This window comes from Nasonia vitripennis, chromosome 5 (genome assembly GCF_009193385.2).
Source record: "Nasonia vitripennis strain AsymCx chromosome 5, Nvit_psr_1.1, whole genome shotgun sequence".
NCBI lineage: Eukaryota > Metazoa > Arthropoda > Insecta > Hymenoptera > Pteromalidae > Nasonia > Nasonia vitripennis.
Window position 1 is genome coordinate 859877 of NC_045761.1, and position 21224 is coordinate 881100.

Below are 21224 nucleotides of genomic sequence, written 5' to 3' on the forward strand. Positions count from 1 at the left end.
CGGACCACTTCTTATACGCGCGCCCGCTTAACGGAGAAGTGCAGCGCTGGAAGCTCCTCTCTTTTCCTCCTTCCCTCCTTCGCGCCGCCGCACTCGATCGCGACTCATTCCATCATAGATCCTTGGGGCTACGCCGCGGCTCCTCTCGTGTCTCGCCGGCCGCAAACCTGTTATACTTATAAGTCCTCTCGCCGGATCGATCGGCTTTCCGCGAATTTCCTCATGCCACATTCGAGGCTCGCGCGCGCGTTTGATCAAACCCTCACCGTACAAGGCGCTCAGCCGCTCAATCGAAGAGCCTTAAATAGCCGCGCTCGCGGTCGCTCCTGGAAGCCGCGCACGCGACCTGAATTTGCGTGCGCCGATCCCGACGCTTCGGGAAACTGCACCGCTGCGTGGGCGTGTGCGCGACGGAGATAAGAGGCCAGCAACTGCAGCGAACGAAATAATTAGTGCGCTATGAATAATGTAGAGCGGAACGCGCCAGGACGGAAGAAGCGTAAGAAGGGGCGGTCCAGAAAAGCATAAGGGAAGGAAAACACACACTGCTGCATGCCGGACGCTCGGCCAAGTGACGACTCCTCGGATTCGCCTGCCAAGACAAACACGTCCCTAATTACGCGAAGGCGCAAGGGGCCACTTTGTAATTATGGCCTAATTGTATTTAAACTACATGCGAAATGGAGCTTGCAGCTGCACATACGCGCCGACGTCGCCGAGACCTTAACGACACTGAGATTTAAATGACGCTGCAGCGAGCGGCCAGCCCCGGGGGGTACAAAGCAAGTGCGGAAGAACGGAGAACACGAGACGGAGCAGCGCGGGACGAGAGGCTTGAATGGCTCCGGTCTAGTGCGTCGTCGTTCCCGAGAGCAAGCTGCTGCCGCCGAAACTAGCCGGGGAAAGAGTACACGGAAAGGAAAAGGGCTCCGAGTGCGCTCCGGCCCTCGGGGCTGCTTCTAATGCGTGCGCGAGACGCTCGTTCGCTTAGCGGACGATTATGCTTTTTCCCCCGCCGAGCCGGCGCTTCGATCCCTTTTTCGTGTTTTTAATCAGCCCTAATTACCCACTCGCGAAGTCTCTCTTTCGGACCGAGCGGGAGATTACATGGCAAGTAGGAGGCGTTTATTCAGCCCGGCACGCTTATTTGGATATGGATACGTAATCCCCGCCGGAGGGAGGGAGATGCATCGCGATTATCAACACGCGAATCTACTTTAATTACCGCTGCAGCGACTTCAAAGACAACTTCCTCGGCCCTGCATCACTCGTCTTGGAAATTGCGCGATTGAATAATCCGGACCGGCCGCGCTGAAAAAACGCGGTCGAATTGATAAGTGGCTGCAGGTAGAGCCGGAGCGGTAATTAAAGCGAGAGAGCATCTTAGAAAATAATTATTCTGCATTAGCATCATCCCGCCGGGGAAAATCGGCTTCCGCGAAAATCGATTTCTCGGTGAAAGTCGCGAATTCCCAATTTCTCGCGAATAACGATGCGCCGCTGTATCCGTTTCGCTCCCAGCTTTTTTTCGCCGACTTCGAATCGAGTTCACACAGACGCGCGCAAACACAGTTAACGGGAGAGAGAGAGAGAGCTTCTTTTCCGACGCGAGTTAAGCTCGATTAAATTACAACTCAATCTACAAGTCATACTTATAACCCGTGGAGCTTGCAAGCTCGCGCTCGCGATCGTTCGGCTCCCGGGCGTTGATTACTAGAGGGATTAACCTCAATCCCAAATTACTTCCATCACCCGCGTGCGGCGCAGCTAGCCTGTGCTGCATGCGCGCGTATACACAGCCACGCACACACGGGCGGAGGTGCGGGAAGTGCAGTTTACGCCGGGAAGCTTTTTCGCACCGCTGCCGCAGTGGCTTATAAATTCGTTATGGTGCTCACGGATAAAGTGTGCAGTGCGCGGCAAACAGAAGAATTACCGGAGTAATGCGCCGGCTGAATAATGATTGCAAAAACGCAATGCCATCGGGGGATAATGCGGAATTATCGCGGAAAGCTTTAACAAAGCTAAATGTCCTTTTACGCGCGCGGGGCGGACAGCTAGTTAGCCGCGTAATCGAAGTTAACGCGGATCGTTATCGGAAAAGGGAAAAAAGCGACTTACCTCCGCGGGCGGCTTGCCGGCGATGCTCACGCACTCGAGCGTGATCTTCCTGTCCTCCGTGGTCATGAGGTAGTCGCCCTGCAGGATCTTCGGCTTCTCGGGCGGCACGAGCACGCTCAGCCGGGCGAAGCGCGAGCGCAGGCCCGGCTGGCCGTCGTTGGTCGGCGAGGCCTGGCACTGATACACCCCGTCGTCCTCTAGCTCCACGGGGTAGATGCGCAGCGAGAAGTCACCTGCGAACAGCGAATCAAACGGTTAAATGTAGAGAAACAGAAAAACGTCAATCATCCAATCAAGTCGAACGTGATTCATTCCGAATCGATATACGACGTAAAACTCAACGATTCGGGCTGTCGATTGCATTCGGTAGCTACACTCGAGCCTCTCGAAAAATCCGAGCGGTGGCTTATTCTTCCAGCCCTCGTTTTACGATCGCGCCCGATTGCTCTTATCCGAGGGGCCGGCGTGTACGCACGGCCGGGAGACGTGCCAAGAGAGGAAAGCGACACCGAATCGATACAAATTTGATTTTATTATGTATTTTAGCGGCGCTCGCTCCTTTTTACGACTTTCATATTTCTTGCCGTGTGCCACCGGCGTGGGCATATTTCATTGGCGTCAGCGAACTCGCGCGCGCGCATAAAACGTCCACTTCTCTCCGCTGCATTTCCACGCCGTTGACTTTGTTTTTGCGCGGCCGATCAATACTCCGTTTCCAAAATTATTTATATACAGCTTGCGCAAAAAGATCATTACCCTCGGGCGTTCAATCGACCTTTCGCGCGCGCACTGCGGAGATCAGCTCTCGGCACACAAAGCCGGTCTGCATAAGAATTCGCCACGCTTCGGAGCCGTGACGTGGCGGAAGAAAGGAAAGGCCGCCGATGAAGCCGGTCTAAATCCACCGTCACAATGCGCGGGAGAGGAGCGGCAAGAAAGACCGATCAGAATCGCGCTCGGCGAGGCGTTTGCTTTTAGAAGCGTGGGAAGAAGTCCTGGCCGATCTCGTCCCGCGGAAAGCTCGCGGGGACTGTGCCGTAATGTCTCGGGAAAAGCTCCGGCCGAGCCGCGGGGGCGAGTCTTTAGCGCGCCAAAGTGACCAAACAGCTGCGGGGCCGAGCCGGCACACTACTCCGAGGGACAGCAACTAGCTCTTTGTAGGACAAAAGCTTTTGAGCAGGATGAGGAGGACGAGGGGGGGCTCGAAACGGCCATGGAGACGCCTTGGGACCTATTCACTCGCTGCTACTCGTCATACAATACGGCGCCGATTAAGATGTTTGCCTGTGTAGTTCGACGCCGGGTATCGCTCTGGCCTTGTACGCGTCTTGCATAAAAGTTGAGAATTGACTGAACTTGCCTGACAAAGCGAGCCTTCGATCGATGGCATAGATGCGACTTATATAACTCGTGGCGCATTTAATTTTGATCTCGAGACGGCGCGACGAGCGCCGTTAATGATACAGCAGCCTCTCACGCCGGATCGAATCGAGTTCTCGGTCAAACAACATAGCCCCAGCAGTGCCAGCAGTCCTTGCTCAAAGTTGCCTCCGCCGAGAAAATTGCTCGTCCGGGTACTTATAGAAGTAGTCCCGACCCTCTCGGCGATTTTCCCCCGAAGGGGTCTCTGCGCTGACGCTTTCCATACATATCACGAGCTCCCCGGAGAGCGAACTTTTCTACTGTACGGCATGAAAGACGTCCGGAGAATATAAATACACATAAAAGTCGCGCCAGGAAACTTCGGACTGGCTTTCACGAGGCCGGCAGGTGTGCGCCGGCTAGACGGAATGTCCGACTTAGTCGGAGTTATGGGGCACAATTAGCCGCGATTGCTAATCCGGACTCTCACTCGCGCCAGCGCATTGTTCAGCGGGCCCAGGCATCCTCTAGTCTATTCACTCGCCTGGCTGGGAGCAGCCGCGGGAATAAAAAGCTCTAGGGCTGCTGCATTGTGCATGCATCCGTCGGAAGGTTCGCCCGCGGCGTCGGCGGCTTCCTATACTCGCTCGCGTATATGTCCATGGCAGCGCCTCCGCGTCTCACCCGTCAGAGCGGGAACAACAACGGCAGCAGCAGCGCAGCCGCAACGAGACTCGCGCGCGTATAGAACACGCGCTGACGTCGCGTTATCTGCCATATCCCGGCTCAGACGCAGTGCGATGACTTAAATGAAGAGCATTGTCGACTTGTTCGACAGTTCTTGGCTTTATCTGGGAGCCGCGATGACAGCATTGACAGCGAAGCTTCGACGCTGCGTTATACACCCGGCACATATCCTCCAGCCGAGCCTCTCTCCGCGTGATGTGCATTATGTCGCCTCGTAATTGGGTCGCCAGAGCTCGCGCATTCGTTACATCGCGCGGAGAAATTTGATTTTTCCGCGACTAGGAAAATTGATCGTATCAGCTCGGAGCGAGCGGCAGGGAAGTTAATCGAGCCCGATGACGGGAGAAACGCCGGCCCTTATCGCGGCCGACGTCGGCTCTGCGTAGTTGTGTGTTTTTCGACCGGCCGATAGTCTCCCGGGGTGTACGAGCGGAGCGCGGCCTGTCCGAGATGCCGGGAAAGCCCGGGGGATCGGGCATCGCTTGCCAGCGCGCGGCTCTAAACCGGGCGGTCTCGGGCATAGAGAAACGTCGTCGTAATTAACGTCTCGTTTATTGGCACAGTAAATCAGAAGCCGTCGATATCGCAGCCGCCTACGGCGGCGGCGGGAATTACGCGCAGCTATGTAATAGCGGCCATAACTCGCTCGCGAAATTAGTATCGGTTAGGCCTGCGCGCCGCAACTGGCTGCTCCAGCCCGGCGCCCCCGACCCCCGCGCGCTTGTAGTGGCTCTCGATGCGCGTATCGGTTTAAGTTCGCCGAGCTCGCGGCCGCCGCTAATGAACTCGCTGAATTCGCGAAATAATTAACGCGCGAAAAGCCCGCTCAAGTGGCCGCCACTACGACGACGCGCAAGTATTACACGAATTTCCCGGCGGATTTTTCCAGCGGAGCTTTTGTGCGCGGCACCCGTCTCGTTTCCGCTTACCGTCACGGCCCGACGACTCCAGTCGCGCCGGGATGAAGGATTTCCGATAATTACTTTCGCCGGTCGTCGGGCTGACAGTCTCTGCTCGCTTGCTCCATTGAAAGACGTTAAGACGTCGCGCGAGAGCCGCTAATAGGGCTCGCCGCCGTTAGCGAGATCTTGGCACGCCGGCTGAATGGGCCGGAAATGATTAGCGTCCGTATTAGCGTGTGTGCGCGAGCGACGCGGGCTGCGAAGAGGCAAATAAGGACTATCGGGCTAACTGCGGAACGACGACCGTCCGTTTCTGATCCCCCGGCATATGTGCGGCTCGCGACGGAAAGACAGAGTGCCAGGAGAGGCGAAAAGAGAGCCGCAGTGACAAGTCCGGAAAGTAATTGCCGGATTATAGGAGCTGCTGTGCCACCGTCGGAACGTTCATTTTTTCGAGCAATCTGTCGGGGACCACTGCAAAACGAGGTCGGTGAGTTTTGTTGTTGATTCCCGGGAAAGTCGAGTCCTGCACACCCCTGGCGAAACTTTTGCGGGTTCTCTGCATTTCATACCCACGACAGCTTTTCTCCGAAGATAGCGGCCATACACACGCGGGGGGAGGGGGGGGGGAGGCTGGCTCAGAGGAGCCGCTTTAATTTATAGTTCAAACTTAATACTCGGCCGGCAGTATGGCCGAGCCATAAATTGACTTGCTTTTTCAGCGTTTATCGGGCGAATGGATCTCTAATTCAGAGCAGAAGCCGGGCGAGTGAGACAACAGTGTACAAGTGTACTAATAAAGAACGACGCGCGGCGGCGGCGAGTGAAAAATCAGAATTGAAAATCAGCAAGCGCTCGGCAGTGCAATCTTTCGGCAGCCTGCACAATGCAGGCTCGCGGCCATGCACACGCGGGCGCGCTTAATACGTCCGTCGCGTGGTGTTGATTGCTCTTGACAACCGTGACGTTAAACCCATCGGCCGCTTGCGCGCGCCAGAGAGAGAGAGAGAGAGAGAGAGAGAGAGAGAGGGAGAGAGAGAGTGAGAGAGAGAGAGAGAGAACTTAATTCGTTTAGCTCGTCGGCGCGCCTGCATAGAGACAAGTAATGAACATCGCTCGGGCTTGCAAGCTCTGCTGCTGCTCATCGGGCGATAAAATTTCAAACGCTGATTCACGCGAAATGTTTGCCCAGCCAATTCGCCGTGTTTTTGCAGACCGACTGACAACAGGCGTGAAAAAAGCTGCTCAGCGCGACGGCGCAATAATAGTTGACCGATCAAATTTCCATCGAGCATCGCGTAAATGTTCACGCCCCGATTCGGCGCGAACTCCACCCTATTAAGCCGTTTCGGGGCCGAGTTAATGGAACGTCAGTGGCCTTGCTGAGATATTCTCGCCGAGTCGCCGCGCGCAGATTCACCGAAGCGATGTTTCGCGCATCGATCGCACGCGGAGAATGTTTGAAAACTCGATTAAACTCGGAGCCGATACGGGGCTATCGATTAACGCGACTCACCTTCCTCGTCGCTGCCGATCATGGCGTAGCGGTCGAAGCCCGTGAGGTTCCTCTGGCGGCCGAGGCCGAAGTCGTCCTTGGTCCACTGGATGGGGCCCTTCTGGTTGAGCACCCGGCAGGGCAGCGTGACCTTGCTGCCGATCACGGCCGTCTGGTCCATCGGCTCGATGGCGAAGCGCTGGTAGACCATCTCCGTGGTGGCCCGCGGGTTGTAGGTCGTGAGGTCGTCGTCCTGCTGGGGGGTCGGCTGCCTCGCGCACCTGCCTTCCGGGAGCAGCGCGAGCAGCAGCAGCAGCGGAAGACTGGCCAGCCTCGCTCGCGATCTCCGCCTGTAATCAAAAGGTTCGCCGAGAGTTATGAGCTGCTGCGATGTGGAGCGGAGCCAAGATTAGCGCGTTGATTGATTAATTGAGCCGGCTTTGTGCACCCGTACGGTATCCTGTGGGAGAGAGAGTCGCTTGATTATTCAGTCGCGGGGACAATGGCCCTCTGAATTCGACTCGCCGGGCCCCCGTGCTTTACGCTCGGCCCTGTGTTTTTCTATCCCGAGACGTGCGAGCGCATCGGGCGCGCAGAGGATGTCAGTCTCCGAGTCTCGTCTCTCCTCCTTCGCGCGCAAGACGCGGCACTTCTTACGAGCTCAATAGAATAATGACGCCGAGGCCTTTGAATTCGAGGGGGAATCGTAATAACGATAATTGCCGCGGCAGCTCGCTACGTCGTCTTGTCGCTTTTTCCGACGACAATTTCAATGCGACTGCTACGGAACTTACAAATTATTCGGCGAGCGAGCCTCGATTCGAAGCGGCCGGGGGTAATTAACTCGGCCGCGCGCCCAGCCATCCAAAGGATTAAATCGCATTTTTGACTTACGCTGCGGCGAATGCGCTCTATCGGCGAGCAATCGGATCGATTTTGGTGTAATTATTGATTCGGCCGGCGCGGCGTGTGCCACAGCCTCTCGATTTATGGCCGGCCGCTATTTTATTCCCGCTTCCCAGACGCTCTGGTTTATTTTCACCGCGGCTCGTAATGATTGCGGCCCATGTGTGCTGGCAGCTGGTGTAAAATCCAGTGTTTTTTCTACTCCGGCATCGATTAATCAATGCGTTGGTAAATATTTAATTTGCGCCACACGCGGCGCTATTTATCTCTACTCTCGGCTCGCGCTTTCCCAATTGACCTGTCCGCTCTCCCGCCAGGTAATTATACACGAGTCTTTGTGAATTATTCATGAACGCCCTTCGATAACAAAAGTTCACCTGGTGTCGGGAGTCGGTTTCATGCCGTCGAAAAATATCGTGTCATCGGGGTATTTTCTCGAGAAAGAGAGAGTGAGAGAGAAAAGTTCAGTCACGCACGAAACAAGCCGAGTCTCGTATTCGGAGAAACAGAAAAATCCCCGGGAACAAAGTGCCTGCTGGCTTAAGCGAGCAGCCGACGAGTGGAAATTTTTCCTGCCTCTTTCATTATGTCTCGCGTGATTTATCCTATCAAACTAATCGCTTCCCCGAATCGATGTACACGCGGGATCTGCTTGATGTAATCCCCGAAGTAACGGCCGCCATTATCTTCTTCAAAATGGCGAATCGCGAGCGCGGGAGGGAGACACTTTGAAATGACGCATAATTCCAGAGGACTTATGGCTCGCCCGCCGATGATAATCCCGGCAACTTACGTGCGCGTATCTGGAGTATTAGGCCACAGCTGATACCAAGCAAAATCGGCCTCCGCGGGAACAAAGTGCCCGCTCGAAAACTAAGCCTCAGCCGTTTAAATATGTAGAGCCTCGTTATCTAAATGAATTTAGCATGCAAATGGCCGACCGCGCACGAGTATCGCCCGACTTTTCAAAGATCTCCATCGAATCATTTAAATATTTCACGAATCCTATATCTGTGATTTATCTAGCGGAGCAGGGCGTTTACTCACCGCCGCGCGGCATTATGCACTATTCAGAGAGCGGGGCTTAATTTCGAGTTTGCATATGTGCGCACAATATCCGTTTTGCGCCGCGGGCGCATTATGCGGGCGCTCAAAATTAACGAATCCGCGTCACGTTACATGGATGCGATGATCGGGGCGACGCGGGCGATTCCTTTTAGCGAAAATAGCGCATTCCCTGTGAGTAGGGGCTCATCCGAAAGCGTTGATTCCTCAAAGCTCGGCGGGCCTGCTCGCCTGATTAATTAAACCGCGCACGCAGTTCCCCGCGCGATGCGGCCTATTTCGAAAAGGCTGTTTCGGTCCGCACGCGCTCATCAACAAGTTAGGGTCGGCCGGCGGAGCAGTGCGGTGTACACAGTTAGCACACATCGGCGGGGGCCGCGATTGCACGGCAAGACAAGACGCGGCGGCCGGCTGTCACGCGGCCGTGTATGCGTGTAAGCACGGCGGCAGCGAGCGGGCCAATAACACGGAGATTGGCAGCGTGCACAATCGTGTGAACTAATACACAGGCGGAGGCCGAAAGATCGCGGGGGCACCCAGCTGAATACACGCGCAGACGCCGAGAGCGCTGGCCAACCTCAGAGCACACACGGAGCATAAGTGCGCGCGATATTCATCAGGGGTCGGGGGGCAGCAGTGCAGAGCTATGCGTATGGCCGATGCCTCGGGCTCGTCGGAGAACGCGAGGCACTCGCGCGATCTCCCGATCATTGTGCGGCCGGCGCTATACTGCAGCACGTATTAGCCATCTGCGACATTTCGCCTTCGAGCTCCGTGCATCCAGCGCGCAGTCGGCACTTACGGCAGCGCGCGGTAGCCTGGATTCCGCGGGCGGCTCGGTGATTAATGAAGGCATTAACGAGCGCGTGCCCGAGCCCGGCGTAAATCGAATCGCTCCGCCGCAGCCCTCCCTGTGCCCCGTCCCTCGCGCGTACATCTGTATCCGCGCGTCGGACGCGTGCGTGTGAGCGGCGAGAACTTACTCCGTGCGCCGGAGCCAACGACACCTAAGCCTCGCTCGCACGCGCGGAAGCCGCACGTAGGTTGAAAACTCGAGCAACCGCAGCGCATCGATCGGACAGGCGCCTCTCCCCGGCGACGACGAAAGACGATAATTGACACGGCCGTGTGTGAACTAGTGGATGCATCAGCGGCAGCAGCTGCGAGCGGCAAGACGCGCGCGCATGAATATGTGCATGCGTAATCGTCTGCGCAAATACACAAACATGTTTAATTACGTGTGTACCCGGAGAGAGCCGGGCTGGCGGGGTCGCGAGCGACACATACGTCTTCAGCTCAGCCGCGCGGCATCTATCGCTTGCCGCTTCGTCAACAATCAACACGAGCCAGGCGGGCTCCTCCCCCGAGTGTGTCGGCTCCTGTGTGTTCCGCGACAATGCAGTCGGAGCGGCGTTCAACCACTGATACCTCGCTGCGACGGCTCCGGAATGCGCCGCAGCCAGCTCTCCCGCGGGGCAAATAGGCGTGCCGCCTTGAATTTGTATGAGTAAACGAAAATGCCTCGCGCAGCTTCCGCAGGATAGACAGAGAGAGAGAGAGAGAGAGAGAGAGAGAGAGAAAGAGAGAGAGAGAGAGAGAGAGCCGAGCTTTCGGGGGTTATCCGTAATGACTTTCTTGGATTCCTAGTAATTGAGTGCACCGCCGCCGGAGCAAACTAAGTCTGCCTCGTCTCGTCTCCGTGTGTATGCGCTCGCTCGAGGTTTTCGATGATTAATTCGAGGCTGATTGCTTTGCCGACGTGAGCCCGCGACCTACTCCGCCCGGGCTGCCAACGCGGCTTGTGTGTCTGTGTGTGTGTCGCCCCCTTGTCTTCCGCTACCCCGACGTTTTTGCAGAGTTCGCGCATCGATATCCGGCACGCGGCGGGGCAACTTTGTTATCGCGAGCGCAGCCAAAGCGAGTCCCGAAAAAAGGAGGCTAAACCGCAGGCCGGCGGCCCATCAAAATGCAAATGAATCCGAAATTCCGTATAGTACCTCGCGCGGCCCACATTCGACGCCCACACACACGTAATCTTACCCTTGGTCGGGAATAACGCGCGGGAAAACATTTGCATTTTCGCGAATGTTCCCTTTCGTCGACGAGTGCAGGCTCGTCGACCCAGATATCAGCGACGGATGCGCCCGCGCTTATTTGCCCGGGCACTCGAGCGGCGAGCTTTCGTCTTGGCTCGCTCTCCGCTTCCGTGCACGCCGAAATCCGGATTGCTGTCGCGCGTTTTTTTTCGAAGCGACTCCCCGCTTTTCCGCGCAATTTTCCCCCGAGAGTTTTTCGAATCAGTCGAATCTCCGCGGAGACGGATCGACCGGCGCGGAAAATCACCGGAAACTCGAACGAGCGTCTAAAGTGGCCTCGGACAAGCCATGTGCTCTCTATGTGCAGTGTTATTATGTTCGCGGATGCGACTGCCGGCCATTACGCTCATCCCCTCGGCGGGTGCTACGAAGCGCGCGTTGCCAAAATTCAAAGTCCCGCGGCTTTGTTATTACGCGCTGGCGGTGCTCTGCGGCCGGCGCAGAGGCGGATCATAAACCGCTTGGTTAAGACCGCTGTAACAAAATACCCTCGCGCGTCGGGCGTATCGCGTATACGGAGATAGGAGCGCAAATACAGGGCTTCGTTGATTTCTTTCCCTCGGCCGCTCGTCGTTGTCGTTTGCGCTTTTGACGAGCCACGTCGTTTTCCACTCGGACAATAAATTTCGACTAGTCGGGGAAAATAATTAACCGGTTCAATTTTCGCGAAACGATTTCAATTAAATCGCGCAGAATGACGGGGGCGTAAGCTACTCCTCGAACGGCAGACAGCTGTCTGTCGGGCGGAGAGATTACTTAGCGCGGCGCTCTTTGAACTCGGATGGCGCTGAGCGCTAACGTCTCTCGCGCTCTGTGAAATTTCAGGCGCTTTGAGAGCTGCTCGATTTTTCTCCCGATTGCCACGCGCGCCCGCTCCTGGGAATCGAGCTCGATTGAAAAGGACGACGGCTGACAGCGGAAATCGCTGATGCTCAATTATAATCGATCGAGCCTTCTCCGCTGGAATCTCGGAATAACCGATTGGCCTACGCTGTCCGCAGTGTTTCGAGCTCCTGCGCACTGGCGTTACAAAATATTTTCTCGCGACATATCGTTTCGCGCAAAAGTATCCAGTTCCGCGCTGCGCGCTCAATCAATTTGTTCTCCGAATCGACGTAGTCGAGTATCGGCGTTTGTTTTCCGCGAAATAAAAATAAGCCCCTATTGTTATCGTTCGAAGCGTTTCGCGTTTCGATGCGAGCCGCGGAGTAACGCACGCCCGCCGTCCGCAGTCCGCCGCAAAGAACGAGACAGGCAGCGAGATCGCGAGCGAGCGAGCAGGTAAACACTCGGGGCTGCGGCACTTGATGCACCGGCTTGTTTTCCTGGGCTTTCAAACCGTCGTCGATACAGCAGAGCAAGTCGGGCCGAAAGGACGCAAACAATAACGTCATTAAAGCGGCAAAGTGCGGTAATTAAAGTATCAATAATCGCGTTGTTCGGCCGCGTGTACAGAGAGTGCTGGAGAGAGAGCAGAAAGCCGCGGCCGCTAATTGCTGTTTTCGCAAACCGGTGTGCGTACGAGCGCGGAGAGCCTCTGCCTCCGAACCGTCGGACGGCTGCGATTCTGAAGCCCGTCCGACTCGTCCAGCCTTTCTCTCTCTCTCTCTCTCTCTCTCTCTCTCTCTCTCTCTCTCTATCTCTCGTCCGCTTTTCGCTCTGTGCCTGCGAGGCTGCGCAGCCACAAATGGATTCCCTTAGTCGGACAATGTACAGAGAGCGCCGCTGATAAGGGAGTAAAGCCGGAGGGGGGCAGATCAATATCGCGTCGTCGGTCGCTGTTATAATACCGTAATTGCCGTTGAAAATTCCTCTCGTGCGGCTGCCGGATTTCGAAAACGGAGGAGCAATCGTCCCTCGGTCAGCGAACGAGTATATTTTATCGGCGATGTCAGGGTTGTGATTTCTCGGCGAATATCGTACGCACACTGCTAAATAGATCGACTACCGCGGTAAAAAAGCACCACCAAAAGGAAGAGCCGAGAGAGAGAGAGAGAGAGAGAGAGAGAGAGAGAGAGAGAGAGAGAGAGAGAGATCCGCTTGGGATTGACGCGGATCACAGATGCGCCCGTCATAGCCACTCGCTCCTCTCTGATAATTCAGCAAAACCGAAAACAAAGGAGCGGGAAAAAAGGAGGCGGTATTAGTATAGCCTCGCGCGACTAGTATCCGGGAAGTCGTCTCAGCGGAGTACGCGTCCGATATGCAAGAACCTAATTCCGTCGGCGCGCGCTGGATCAACGAGTCCATCCGATGCGTGAGGCATAGCGGCAAAAAGAGGAGCCCTGCGACAGGAGTTGTAGGGGGCAAAGTTGCGCGGAGCTGCAAACGGTCGGATAAATGGCCGTCATTACGATACCGAAATTTCATAAAGTTGGAATCATCCCACGGGTGAATCGAAAGCCGTTGATTTCCATTTTTTCACAAAAGTCGCCGGGATTAACTCGGTTTACGGCATTCTTTCGACGTAGCGCCAACTTTTGCATTAGCGATAATTCGCAGCGTGTGTAATGCGGTACAGCGAATAAGCCCGCGTAAATTTTCGTCAAATTCCTCGGGGCATATTACGGATTTCGCGTGCTTCTCCCCGGCTTCAGCGCTGCAGCGAGCTGCTCCGGCTAGATATTCAAAATCCCCGTCCCGAACAGCGCGGCGAGTTTTCGTTTCCCTCTGCTCTATGCGCCCTCCGCCGACGGCGTACGCACGCCGGATTATTGAAATATCGCGGCTGGCTAAATAGAAGCGTAAAACAGCGCGGCAGAGAGAGAGAGAGAGAGAGAGAGAGAGAGAGAGAGAGAGAGAGAGAGAGAGAGAGGGAGGGAGAGCGAGTTGTCCGTCCGCGTCTCGGGAGTGCAGTGGCTCTCTCGCGTTGTGTCTGGATTACGCGGGTGGTCAAAGGGGCTGGGGCTAATTCGTGCTTTTAATTCCGCAGCCCCTGCCGCTCGGCTGGCTCTCGTTCTTTCTCTCATTAATAGTCGCGGTGTTTCGCTCGAATTCCCGATCCCGGATTATTTGCGTTTCCCCCGTGTTCCGCGCTTCTCGCTCGCCTCGCCCCGTCATCGGATTCCCGGCTTGATTCGTCTTAGCTCCCCCGCTAGGCGCGTTTTATTTCGGCTTCTCTCCCTTTCCTCCTTTATTTTACACCCTCCCCGCGAGCCGGTGACACTCGGCCGTGGACGTGACCGGCATTCGGGCGCGCGGAGTCACGAAACGCTACCTCCCCCGGGCCCCCTATACCCGCCTGATGCGACGAGGCGCACACCTACGACATTCCCCGAAAGGAGATTGCGAACGAGTGCCGGACGCTTAAGCGCGACGTGACAACAGAGCGCCCGTTTGTTCTCCGGCAGCCGCTTCTTCATCCGATCCGATGTACTGCTCGCCCCGCTGCCGCCTTCGTTATTTTACGGACTTTTGTTAAGAGCTGCTAGTTGGAAATTCCGGAGAGCTGTAAATCCCGGAAGTTCTACGCGCGAGCGAGAGCGCGAAACTTTGCTCGTTTTGGGTCTATAACACCCAGCGCGCGCCGGCGACTGAAGGGCTCGAAGGCAGAGGGATGACCGAGAAAAGTAGGAAGACCGGGAGCGAGAGTTTCTCCTCTTTGTCTCGACCAAACGAGGATAAAAAGAGGAGGCGCGACGGACAATGCGACGCCCCGCGCGCAGACGGCGCAAATTTATAATCGCCGAGAGTTTCTGTCGGCGGAGCCGCGGAGAGACATTCGCTCGTCATTTTTTTCGAATTTAATGCGCGTGGAAATTGAACGTGAGCTTGCGGGTAATCCGAAGAAGAGAGGAAAGGGGGCCGGCGACGCCGCGTCAAAGTGCGGCAAACAGTACGGGCAAGCAGGCAATTCGCAGCGAGCTGCAGCAAGACCCGCCGCGCAACGTTGATTATGTAGACTCGTAGTGAGGCGTAACACGTACACGGATGCGGAGCCGAGCCAAGATGCTTATATTCTCCGTCTCGTTTTTCCACCCCCGCTTCGGGGGATGCGAGAACGAGATGCAGCGTACAAAGTCCTAATTTGAAAATGCACGCGCGCGCCAGTGTCGCTTCCGAGTCATAATAAACGTGCCGACTTGTTATTATTTGCGAACTGCTTCTGTAGTAAAGACGAAGCGCGCTACTCCTGCCCGGCGATATTAAACGAAACTCGCTCGGGAAGTAGCCGGGGATGAATTAAAAAGCTCGAGGATGAGGAGGCGAGGAGCCGCAGGCGAATTTGCAATTAAAAAAGGATCAAAACGCGTCTCTATCTTAGAGGCTGTCGTCCGATTTCGCGTACATCGCGTCTAGCTTGTGCAAACGTCGAGCGGTCTCGAATTTTTGGGTATTTAGCGCAGCGGGCTTTTACGGCCGGCGCACCCGGGGAGATAACAATCGCCTTTGAGCTCCCGGCTTTTCTTGCGCGAACTGCGCGCGGCAGCTGCAACGGCCGCTCTTTAAACTCTCCTGTTGACTCGTAACTTTTACTTTTATACGCGCTGCCGCCAGCAGAGTTTGCTCCCGCTCTTTCCACTTCTTCTTGTTTCTTCGCTCTTTATCGGCTGCTAAATTCAATCTTTTTCTTTCGGCTTTCCTGGAAATTCCGTTATTTTGAGCCCGCCTAATCGTTCTCCGGCAGTTGTAAATATGCCCGGGCCGCATCGGCGCGTTTGATTCACAAACGATTGGCTCTAATGCGTGTCAGTGAAACGATCCGAATTGCATCGCATTAGTTTAGTTCGTTCGGCGCGCGATCGATCTGGGCCGCGGTAATTTTGTTATAACCTTCGTTCGCGGTGCGTTCTATCGGTCGGATGAGAAACGACAAAAATGAACAGCACTCTCTTTCTGCACCGGGCGTGAATTCCGCCGTGCGCCTGTGTGCAGACCGAATCCCCTGAAAATTAATTGCTCGAACACGGGGCGCAAAACAATGGCCGACGGGCGCTCCGGCTGAAAAAGCTCGGGCAAAAAGCGCCGATATTTTTTAAGTACCTCGGTTAGCGCGCGCGCTGCGGCGATCCATCTTTTTTTGGAAATGCAAATAAAATTTCGTTCCGCGCTGCGAAAGAGCTCGGGAGATAAAGGGATTGACACTGCGAATGGGAGCCGCGCGGCGCACTGTTGATTTAATGATAATTGAGAGCTGGCCGAAACTGAACTCGCGCGCGACGGAAAATAAATTTTAGCCTCGCGCCTCGTTAATTTTCGTAATATTCCGCGCTCGTCGATTTTTTCCCCCGAGCGCTTTGCTCGCACGCGCGCGCAGGAGTAGGCGAGCGAATCGAAATTGCGTTTGATTGCGAAGCGGGGCTCTCAATTATTTTAAAAACGGGCTCCGCTGATTGTCGCTACAGCGAGTCAATTAAAAAAGTCTTGATTTAAAATCGCAATTTGGCCGCTGCGTAATCGTCGCCCGATCGGCGCGCGCCGGTAACGAAGCGTGTCGGTGAAAAAAAAGAGGGATGCAGGAGAAAAATAAAGGCGATAAATCCGGCAATATACGCGGCCGATCCGGCGTTAATCTGCGGCGTGAGAGCCGTGGAGCGCTTCGGAAAATAAGCGAGGAAAGTAACAGCTGGCAAACAGAGGCTACCGGGGCCTCGGAATAGAAGTGACGGGGCTAAAGTCGCAAACAAGCTCGGATCGAGTGGCAATGAGCGGCTGCTGCGGTTTGCTCAGCCGAAACGTGCGCGGCCCTCGATATCCTCAGCTTGCGGAATCTCGCCGGCTGATCGCGGCTATATCCTTTCCACGCGTCACTCGGCACGAAAGCCGATCTAGGCGCGCCGGATTTCGCGCGAGAGCACGATTCTAATCAGGCCAACTGCGCACACAGCCTGCTTGTTTATTCACACGCACTTTGCATCGGCCGGGAGCGGAAAGTTGCGCGCACAGAAGGATTCGCGCGGAAAGCGTTCGACGTGCCCGTGAATTTTACATGCCGAGCAGTGCGCGCATTCCTTCCTCCCTCGCCCCTCGTTCCTGCGCTACTCGCACGCGTCGCGGATTTAACTATTCAACTCCCGTCTCTCGCTCCCGCCGAGTGTCCCGCATCCGATCGGCCGTGTCAACAGACTCTCGCACGGCTTGTCGCGGAGTATCGCAGCCGATCCGGACGAAAATCAAGGCGCGGGGAAAAATGCGGGGCGCCGCCTGAAATTTTCATCCCGCCTCGCCTTGACACTTCGGCCTCGTGAATCTTGTATCGGCTCGGCTTCCGCGAGCGAATATTAGAGCGCGATGCACTCTCCCGGATGACTCGCTGCAGGGCTGCACGGGTATTTTTGGAAGGCGCGAGATTTGTGTAGGGGCTGCTAGATTTACGGTTATCCGCCGGAGAGGATGCGCGTTCTATTTTTATATCCGGTGCGAGATCCTTGCGCGCCATCTAATTCCGGAGCTCTTTTCGAGTCCTCCGTCGGACTATTTTTGGTCCTTCCGCCGAAATCCCGGCGCGGCCGTAAAGCCGCTAGAGCTAATGCACGCACTCGGCGTAATGTTCGGATGTAAATAGCCGGGCATTAACACTTCATAAGCCGCGCGCGGCCTCGTCCTCCCGATCTTTACTGCCAGCGGCCACTTTTGTTTTTATCGAGAACGCTTTGCCGAGGCCAACGGCGTCGTATAACCGTGCTCGCTGCGTTTCGCCGCTTTTTGCCCCTTTACGCGCGAGCCTTTGCGCCGGCGCGCAGTGGATAATCACTGGCTACGGTCAGACGCGGGGGCACTCGCGAAGCTCCGTGACCCAAACGAAACTGCGCTCAATTCGACCGAATCCTTCATTAGCTTTTCTGCTTGTCGCGTATACACTCTCGACGGGACGCGTGTGTACGCAGTAAAAGAGCGAGTAAAACCGAGCGTTAACGCGAAACACCTGGCGATTCCCGGCCATTACGCTGCTCGGTGTAATAAAACAAATCGCGCAACTTTATTGCCCCGATTCTCGTCGATGGATTCCGGTACTCCTGCTACTCGCTCGCAGCTTTAGTGCTTTCGAAAAATGAAACGCGCAGCTCGGACCTTGCATTAGCTGAAAGAGCAGAGGTCGAAGGCCGCGCGTGTCTCTTGGAAAAAATTTATTGGTTAACTTTCACTTTGACCTGCGTGCGAGCACGCTCGTTCTACAGCCCTCCGGGCTCGGGGGCAGCGCCGCCGCGGCGACAACAAGGACCGTAAATTTAACGGGCTCACGATCTCCGCGCCGCTATCGGAAATCCCGTAAAATTAACGTTTTCCCGCGCGCGCGCTCGAGGCCGGCCTTTTTTCCCGCGTACGCGCAGGCAAAGAAAGCGAGGGAGCTTACAACGGAGCCTGCATGCATTATATGTGTGCAGACCCTCTTCCCGGCGCGAGTGGATGTAGCCGCGGACGCGTGCGACGATGCAATTCTCGACTGCCCGAAAGTGTGATCGATGAGAGAAGGGCTGCATTTTATCGGCTCCAAATCACGCATGGAGGGAACGTTTCTGGATACCAGTCCCTAAAAATTTAGGACGTAATTCAAATTGATTAATTAGCGTTGCTCGCGTTCTGCGTACGCGTCAGAGGAATCGAGGTTGTGACGCCGCGCGTATACGCGCTCGCGTACACAGATACATTATACAACCGAGAGAGAGAGAGAGAGAGAGAGAGAGAGAGAGAAAGAGAGAGAGAGAGAGAGAGAGAGAGAGAGAGAGAGAGAGAGACACACAGAGTCGCGAGGTTGGCTCGCTCGCCGGGTTCCTGCACTGCACTGTACATATAGACGTGTATATATACATAGAGAACGAGTAGCGGGAAAACAGCGGCGGCGGCAGCAGCCGGCCGGTGTATAAATTAACGAATGACAAATTTAGCCCCGGCGAAATGCCATTATTAAAGCATCGGTGTCGTTGATAACTAGATCCCTAGTTACGCGCCCGCCTGCCGAGCGGGTAACGCCGTTCTGGGCACACATAAGAGAGAGAGAGAGAGAGAGAGAGAGAGAGAGAGAGAGAGAGAGAGAGAGAGAGAGAGAGAGAGAGAGAGAGAGAGAGAGAGGGACGGAGGGAGGTGGAACAGTGCGCTGGCTGCTACGGCTGCTAGATCTCCCAGGCGACACGGTGTTTGCCTTCGTTACGTCGGACGCTGCAGCGCAGCTTCTCTTTCGCCCTCTCGTTCACAAATACAGCATCCGCACGAGCACTCCCTCACTTTGCCGGGTTACGCGTGAGAGCAGCGGTAATGCTGTAAACGTAGTCCGCGCGCAAATGGTTTCATTGGCCGGGCGGACCGTAAACACGGGCTGAAAACTGTGAACGCTTTTACGCGGGCTGCAACGAGAGAGAAGTCTTTTCAGCGGCCGGCGCAGTCAGTGCGGCCGCGGATTTGACGCGGACAACCGGTTCGCTGCGTCGAAATTCAGCGCAGGTACATTAGAGAATCGAATCAGGAGCCGATAATCACCGCCAAAGCAGCGCTGCAGCAGTTAGGCCGCGGACGCAAGCTTTGACGGGACTCGAAGCCTAGAGCGCTGCGTTACGTCAGTCTTCCCACCCCCCTTCAGCGCCCTCGACCCGTTTCATCCCGAGGCAGCTCTGATGTGCTCTGGTGCTGCCACCTTCGACGTCGTCGTCCTAGGCTCGCGATCCAAATTGGCCGCCTACATTTCGACGGTACAACTTACGGTTTGCTCCTCATCGAACCCTCCGTCGTCGCGGAACCCCTATTGCGTACTGACCTGAAAAATCGGAAAAACATCGAGGTCAGTATACAACTTATATTAATGATGAAATTGGGGACGAACACAATACATCAAACAGCAGGGTAAACACAATTAGGGCATATTTTCCCGCGTCGATCGTGAAAAAACACGGCACGTATGGAAGGCAGGAGGCGACAAACGACGAATCAATGCGTGATTTGCCTCCTATTCATGAATGCTTTAAAAGGCAGGGAGAAAGAGAGCTTCGCCTCCCAAACGCGATTATTATCGCTTTCCCTTCGCAGCGCAGGCGATATCACGGGGGTAATAACTCGAATTAACGAATAATGATGTGCACTAGTGATTCGATCTCGAGCGAGTCAGACGCCGAGCCGTAGCCGCGCAGTTGTGAGCGGCTCGACAAAAGTTTTGCCGCCTCGCGTGGCACGTTCGTCGAGGAACAACGTTTAGGCCTGACGTGATAATCACAGCGGCGCGAAAACGAAAAGATAAGCCCGACGATTCGGTATCTTCATCTGCTTCGCGACTGATCGTGGGGTTCGTCGTTGTTTCGCTCGTCGAGAGTAGCTGCGGGCGAATAAAACGTCGATTCGTCTTCAGCGGGATTAGGGCGCATCCCGAGCGTTTCCATATACTCTGACGACGAGAGCAGCGAGCACCTGCGCAGGCGTATCTCGATAAAGTAAGGCGTCGTTAAAAATTTGTGTAGCGTGAGTGCACGATAGCTCTGTGTGTATACACGGCTGTGAGTCACGCGACGAGCCCATACACACCGGTATGACAAGCCTCTGAATCATTTGTCTCCCGCGATCCAGCGCGGTGGACAGAGAGAGAGAGAGAGAGAGAGAGAGAGAGAGAGAGAGAGAGAGAGAGGGAACGAGTGGAGAGGGTGGGCACGAGATAAAGTGAGGTCATTAGCGCCAAGAGTCATAGCCGTGTGTGTGTGTGTGTGTGTGTGTGTGTGTGTGTGTGCTCTACGCGAATCCGAGCTGTCCGCCTGGCGTATATTTTTATACACACGGCCGGCTTGGCCAGTGACGAGGGCTGGGGGCCATTGTTAAATAATCGACGTCGGCCGCGGTCGTTTAGCTCCCGGCGCGCGCGTATCAATGTTTTTGCATCGCTGGACTGCAGTAACGAGGTAAAGAAAGGTATTTTTGTATCCTCGTCGATTGTCGCGCTAGTGATATACGATATAAGTTTGTTTGTTGTGTCGCAACTTTATACCCGTTGAATATTCAAATTTCAAAGCCCGAGGAAAAGCAAGGTTTTCAGCGCGGAAGCCGGGCGATGCATCCTTTAAACTGCCCTCTCTCACATCGATCTCGCTCAGCTTGTAAATTCAATTTATTTATCCATAGCAACTCGTGCGCACCGGATTCGCGACTGGTTTATTTTCGCCCTCGTAACAATTTGCGCTTGGAGGGCTCGAGGGTCTGCTCTCCTTCACAAGCGGGAAGACGACGAGGACGACGCCGAGCAGCAGCAGCAGAAGAAGAAGAATTGCGCGCTCGGAAGAAAATCAGCCGGTCGGGCTGTTTGGACGGCGGAAGAGGAGTAGATGGGAAAGGGATCGACGCCGGGAAAAAATGGGCGAGGGCACGTCGTGACTGCCGACGCCGTTCGAGCAAAAAATATAGTCGTTGTTAGTTCGCTGAGCGTTATCTATCCCCCTCCCCCCTTCAGCTCCGGACTCCCGCCTGATGCTTCCATTTTCCGCGTTATGTACGATAAATGACCTGCTACTACAGCTCCTGCCCCCCTCGACCGTACTCTTTCCTATTTCTCGCGCCCGGTTGATTGCTATCGCTCTGTATACTCGCTGTGCAGACGTGCGAGAATCGGCCGTATCATCT

At 55.3% G+C, this 21224-nt stretch overlaps 1 protein-coding gene across 2 annotated transcripts in view; it reads right to left on the bottom strand.

Moving 5' to 3' along the window:
* The window catches only part of LOC100122141 (irregular chiasm C-roughest protein), a 72829-nt gene that overhangs the window by 19348 nt on the left and 32257 nt on the right, over positions 1–21224 (bottom strand). For both annotated transcript variants that reach the window (XM_008203560.4, XM_008203558.4), the window contains exons 2-3: positions 6649–6977; positions 2122–2354 (exon numbers count right to left, since the gene is read on the bottom strand). In XM_008203560.4, the coding sequence (XP_008201782.1) occupies positions 2122–2354; positions 6649–6977 (562 nt within the window). The remainder of the gene's footprint in view (positions 1–2121; positions 2355–6648; positions 6978–21224) is intronic.